Source organism: Suricata suricatta, chromosome 7 (genome assembly GCF_006229205.1).
Source record: "Suricata suricatta isolate VVHF042 chromosome 7, meerkat_22Aug2017_6uvM2_HiC, whole genome shotgun sequence".
Lineage (NCBI taxonomy): Eukaryota > Metazoa > Chordata > Mammalia > Carnivora > Herpestidae > Suricata > Suricata suricatta.
The window spans coordinates 143797074-143803491 of NC_043706.1; the positions used below are offsets into that span (position 1 = coordinate 143797074).

At 48.8% G+C, this 6418-nt stretch overlaps 1 protein-coding gene across 1 annotated transcript in view; it reads left to right on the forward strand.

Moving 5' to 3' along the window:
- Window positions 1-6418, forward strand: part of AFDN (afadin, adherens junction formation factor) — a 94694-nt gene that overhangs the window by 1190 nt on the left and 87086 nt on the right. The window contains exons 2-4 of the mRNA XM_029943272.1: window positions 1805-1920; window positions 3503-3666; window positions 6187-6347. Coding sequence (XP_029799132.1) covers window positions 1805-1920; window positions 3503-3666; window positions 6187-6347 — 441 coding nt within the window. The remainder of the gene's footprint in view (window positions 1-1804; window positions 1921-3502; window positions 3667-6186; window positions 6348-6418) is intronic.

Sequence of the window (6418 nt, forward strand, 5' to 3'; positions counted from 1 at the left end):
GTATATACACGATGGAGTACTACATGGCAATGAGAAATAAACTGTCTTTAAAAAAAGTAAACTATGTTAAGGTAAGGAGGTGAGAGCCCAGTGAAGGGGTCAGAGAAGAAATGTCTGCTCATGCGCGAGGTGAGCCCCTGGGGCAGTGTGGCTCCGGCCGTCCGCGCCCCTGCGCTTGGAGCAGTGCGCCCCGCCTGTGCCCTGGATGCGGGGAGACCCCGCATGTGTGCGTGCCCTCTGTGTCCAGGTCTGGCGATCTGAGGGCATCGGTGAGGGTCCGATGGCACGTCGGCCGCAGCTCGTTTTGTTAGGTTGTTGGATGCAGACAAGGTAAGTGTTTATGCTCTAGTGACTTGATACGTGTGTGAAAAATACCGCACAGAAAATGAAGGGGAAGCGACGATGTTCGTTCCGTTTTTAATGGCAGCTCTTCCCTGACGGCGTTCGTGTGCCTGCCGGGCCCTGTCCGGCCCTTGATTGCTCCCTGCGTGTGTCTGGGGCAGCCCTTCGGGATCCCGAAGTAATGGTGGCCGAGGGACCCGCCCCGCTGTGCCCGAGGCTCATCCCCCAGGACCCAAGTCTCCCTCCGGGGTGGGGGTGGGGGGGGTGGGGGGGAACAGCCTCCAGGCAGGTGCCCACACCCACCGCCACTGCCAGGGAAGCTCCACCGGACCCTCCGTGTGGGGACGGTTCCTTATGTGAGATCCATTGGAAAAATACAAAGGACTCTGCTGTTAATGAAAGAGAACCGCTGAGGCAGAAAGATCTCTTAGGGTCTAGAGTCGTAGTAGGGACCCCAGCTGTACTTCCGCCTCACAGTCCGCGCACACGTGCTAGGATGGCTCACCCTGGATCTTGTTTTACTTTCCTGATTTAGACCTGATTGTTCTAAGTCCTCTAAAAAATACACTCCAAAGGATTTTTATCTAGTACAAGTTTTGCAACAAGAAGAACTTGGTAACTTTGGTTTGTAGCACCAGGTTCAAGCTTCTGGATCCACTCCCTCATTTATTGGTCTGATTTTCAGCTCTCATTTTTTCAGTTCATAAAACTATAAATTAGAACTCGTTATTTCTGTATTCTTATAATTAACAGTACTGTTTACGTAGTAGAGTACATACTAAAAGTCTTTATCACTCTGTTTATGTTTTAATTTTGTCCTGTTAACTCCTGCGTCCTTGGCCACAATATTGCTTCAGCTGTTTGCTGATCACCTCATTGTGCAAGGCTTCCGGTAGGGGCTGTGGGTGGTCCCAGTGCGCGGCTCCGGGAGCCCTTCCGTGGGCCCCAGGGCCTGTGAGAATTGGAGCAGGCAAGAAGGAACCCACTCAACGTAGCACACTGTTCGAACCAAGAGACGGGTTCTGCAGGATTAGCAGGAGGCAGGAGGGCGGGCGCGACTGTCCCTCGCCCTTGGTCCTGGGGCAGCGTGTTAGTCTGTTACCCTCCAGCTGAATGTGAGATGGCTTGGGTTACAGAATGAGGCTTCTAACAGAGCACTCTCCATTTTTTTCCTCTTTGGGTACATTTCTCTTATTTTCCCAGTTGGATTGTAAATGTTGTAAGGAAATTACTCCTGGTCAGTGTTTGGCACTGGGTAGGTGGTAGCATATATTAGTCGCAACAAAATAGTTGATGATTAAAACTCTCACTCACTATTTTGATTACGTTTCAGCCTGCTAGTAGATACTAGTGTTAAAAAGGGCTTTTATGTCGATAAAATTAAGTGTATATCAGAATGTTTCATTAGCTAGTGCCACTTAGTAACCATGACTTTATTTTTGTTTCATTTCATTATTTGAAGAAGAAAGAAGATTGGATATAGATGAGAAGCCTCTGGTCGTGCAGCTGAATTGGAACAAAGATGATCGAGAGGGCAGATTTGTTCTGAAGAACGAGAACGACGCCCTTCCGCCCAAGGTGCGCCCCGTGCGGTCTGTGGTCTGTGCCGACGGGTGGGCCGCACGCGTGCGTCATGGGAACGTGCTGAGCCTTCACCTTCCTGTCTGCTTCTCTTCCTAAACCACAATTTGACCCTCCTGCAGAAGACATTTAAACAGAGCCCTGCTTCTCGCTGGGTCCCTGAATAATCCTAATATTGCTCTTTACTTTTCCAAAGAAGCATTTGCAGCCAATTTCTTAAGGCTACTAGCATTATGTAAGGTTTTGTTATTAAGAGATTTAATGATCAAGTAACCAGCGCCAGGTTTTGTGGGTTTTTGGGTTTTTTTTTTTTTTTTTGCCAAATTAGAAAGTTCAAATAAGAATCAGAAGGGAAAGTAAAGTTTTAATAACCTATTTATGTGTGAATTTTCAGATACAGCTTTCAATACACTGAAAACCTTTTCCATGTTTTACGTAAACTTTCTTGGGTGATGTAATTGAGTGATTCTAGAACTTTCTCAGGTGGTAGGTGTCTGGAGTTCCTGTGCTGCTGGTCTTCTGTGGACATTATGAACTATGGATAAAATTGGAAAATAACTAATTTTGGTGTTAAATCAAGTGGTAGCAAATGCAGAGGCCACGAACACTTTGAGAAAAATCCTCAACATAGTAGGACACGAGCGTCAGTACTCACTTTGGGAAGCGAGGGCTGCATCCTGTTGTGTGATGCCAGTGCTCCCCGTTGACGAGCGCTCTTTGCCTCTGCCGTTTTCTGCTCCGGTGCTTGTTGCATTTCTAGCAAATACTTGTCAAGTAGTGACGGGCGTTCCATCTCTGCACCGTGATTTCAGCGGTGTGCCCAGCTGTGGGCCAGAGGTGCCCCGCGCCGGGAGGGCAGCGCGGGCGCAGCCGGCAGTGAGGACGGCGGTGCCGGCGTGGAGGAAGCAGAGGCCAGTTTAGCTCCCGGTCCAGTCACCCTTCTGCTAGTCGTGATTCTGTGTGGTTAGCCGATTCGTTACGTAAAAGCTTCTGTCTCTGAGTCATCTGCTGGCCGGCCAGGTTGCAAATTAAGAATAAGCAAACAAATAAATAAGATCTGGAAAAGAAAGTACAAGTTTTTGCACAAACAGTACTTACGGTTTTGCTTCAAAAAAGCCAGTTTCTTATGGCTACTCTTAGATTTGTAGAGAATCATAGAGAAATCATCTATGAAGTAGATAATGATTTAAACACTTAGTTATTTCCATATTTTCATTAGGTTCCTTTTTTTAGAGTGACTTAAAATTGTGTAGACTTTTATTTATTGAAAATCAGGTTTCAGGAATCCCACTTCGGTTTTCTTTACTGGGATTGGTTTTCCATTTGCTTGCTTGCTCACATATTCATTTTGAATCGAGGCAAAATATACAAGTGGTGAAATGCACGGACCTTGAATGTGTAATTCACTGAGCTTTGGTAAACACACGCCAGCAGTCAAGACAGAGGACGGCTCCATCCCCACACCTCCCTCCGGCCCGGGGGCGGGACGCTGGCTGGGATAAGTGGGAAGCAGGCAGCACGGCCACAGAGTGCTTTCTGGGGCTGCAAGGCCGCCTTAGTGACATGTGACTTTCATCAGAAGGCTCAGAGCAACGGACCTGAGAAGCAGGAGAAAGAAGGTGTTATCCAGAACTTCAAGAGAACTCTCTCCAAGAAAGAAAAGAAGGAGAAAAAGAAGAGAGAGAAAGAGGCAGTGAGGCAGGCGTCTGAGAAAGATGACAGGCCTCTCCAAGGGGATGACATGTAAGTCATTTGAACTGTCTCCCTCTCTCTCTGCCCTGATACACTGGTGCTTTTAATGAAGCAGACCTTGTTCATTACCAGCTACGCTGTGGGGGATGAGCGTCTGTTAAGAAGTGAGCCTGGGCGTACTCGGCTCTCCTGTTAGAGCGAGCTGGACGGTCTCCCCTAACAGGCTCATGGCTGACCAGACCACGTCCCTGGGTTTGCTGGTCCCACATAATCAACCCGCGGGCAGCACTGTTTGTTCTGAGCGCACTGTTGTTGTCCATGTTCTCTTCATCTTTGGCCTTTGGTTTCTGGGGTGTGTTTTGCTATTTTGTGTGTGTGTGTGTGTCTTGTCCTTAAATTAAGGCAAAATACACTGAAGAGTGTATTTAAGGTTCAGTGCACCATATTGTTGGTTCTGGCCATGCCGCAGTTGCACTTCTATCTAAAGGAACTTGAGCTTCTGACGTCAAAGCTGATGGAAATCATTGCATTTTGATTATAACAGAAAAGAGACATCAGAAGAGACCGACCTTTCCCCTTAGGTGCGAGGTCTCCGTGGAGCCCCGTCAGTTCTCAGGTCAGCCGGCCTGTCACATAGCTGCCAGTGTGTCGTGGTCCTGCCAAGGTCCTCTGTCCTCTGTGGCGCCTGCACAGTGGTCTCTACGCTGCCCTATTGCTGAAGCGCTAGGTGCTCATTTTAGAAAGTCAGAACATACAGGTTTGTCAGAAAGGGACAGAGAGCCACCTGTCATCCCAGGCGCCCAGAGGGAACTGTGGTGTGTCTGGTGCACTAATGTGTGCACTTCAAATGTTTATGCAGTTTTTAAACAAATAGGATCAGAGGCTTTTGAAACTAGAGCTTTCTATGTGACATTTTCCCACTAAGGTATATCACATAAATACGCAGATCTATTCATGAGTATGTATTTTCACAAAACTGTAAAGTAGTTTAAATGATCACGTAGTAGTCTTTCTTACATTTTTTCCCAAAATTTATTTCATTACCCCCCCTTTTTATACTTGTACGCAGTTCACAGGGCGTTTTAGTATTACAACTAGTACTGCTGTGACTGTCCTTGCTCACGACTCCGGGAGCCCATCCCTGGGAAGCGCTCAGGAAGAGCACGAAGGTGGCCAGGCCGTGTGGAAGCGTTTCCCACAGCCGTGCGCCGCCGCACACCCCTCCCTTGGCAGCGCACAGCGCCGCCGGGAAGCGCCGGTCACCGCGCCGTTAACAACGCAGACCGTCCGCAGTCCTCTGCCCCTTTACCTTCCGTCCTCACGCCTCGTCCAAGTCTGTCCTCGTGGGGCCGATACTGAGTGTTCGGAGTAGGTTGAGGACTGTTAACCATTTGCTAGTTAATACTGTTGAGAGCGGAACCGCACCCATTTTGGGGCGTATCACCGTGGGTGAGGTACTAGTCTGTCCGACGGCCATCCTGTGGCGCGCACGTGAGCTCTCGGGCACAGCGGGACACACACAGCAGGGCTCTGTGTGGCCCAGTCGCACGTACGAGTACGTAGTTCATACATGAAAACTACCAGAAGGAGGGTTTGAAAGTTCTGCTCCAGTCTGTCCTGCTAACCAGTTTTGTTTATGGCGTGATACACTGTTTGTGTTAAGATAATGAGGTGCTTAAGGGCACCTTGAGTGGCTTGGTCAGTTAAGTGTCTGACTCTTGATGTTGGCTCCGGTCAGGATCTTGTGGTCACCCCGGCCACAGGCTCTGCTCTTTGCCTGGAACCTGCTGAGGATTCTGTCTCCTCTTGCTCTGCCCCTCCCGTGCTTGTGTGCTCACGAATGCATACGTCCTCTCTCCCTCTCAAAATAAATTTAGAAAGAAGATGGACTACTTAAGATGATTTAAGTTGTTCAATTTGGTTGATTCAAAGCTTGATTGTTTTTTAATTAAATGTTTTTTATGATTAAAAATGACATCTTAAAGTGTATTTATCAAAATTGAGTCCTTTAGCAGCCTGACCTTACTATGCAGTCTTGAAAAACCCCTCTGGACAGCTGATTTCCTATTGTAGGAGCTGCTGGGGCAGTTTCCTTGTGAACATTTACCTTCAAGAAAGTGAATATTGGTAGATCTTTTAGTTCAAAAATCATGCTATTTGAGTCCAAGATTTACTATAATTTTGAGATTTTTTACTAAATAAAAGTATATTCAGTTCTTTATTGCGGTTGGAGTGTTTAGCATTCCCTTGGTCTATTTTTAGGAAAACACGGGTGGAAATTCCAGACGTGTGTAATTTGCACACTTTTAGCCTGATTAGAGAGTACACAGTAATTAAGCTGTAACTGGCTATAAGATTTTGATGATACGTTTCCCCTCCACGTATTAGCTCATTTGGAGAGGGACCGGACCGTCCACAGCCCCGCTGGGCGTCAGGCCCCCGGCACGTGCAGGCTGGTAGGCCTGCTGCAGGGGAGCCGGGGGCGCCTGCCACGGTGACCCTGTGTGACGGTGACGAGCCGTTTGCAATACAACACTTCGGAAATAGTGCTGACGCCTCTTTTTCTTACAGCGAGAATTCCCGACTGGCCGCCGAGGTTTACAAAGACATGCCCGAGACCAGCTTCACGCGCACCATCTCCAACCCCGAGGTGGTCATGAAGCGCCGGCGGCAGCAGAAGCTGGAGCGGCGCATGCAGGAGTTCCGCAGCTCGGACGGGCGGCCCGACTCCGGTGCGCATGTGCGGGGCGTGCCTCGTGCGGGGGGGGGGACACACGCTTGCGCGCCCGCGGGCTGCCGGATC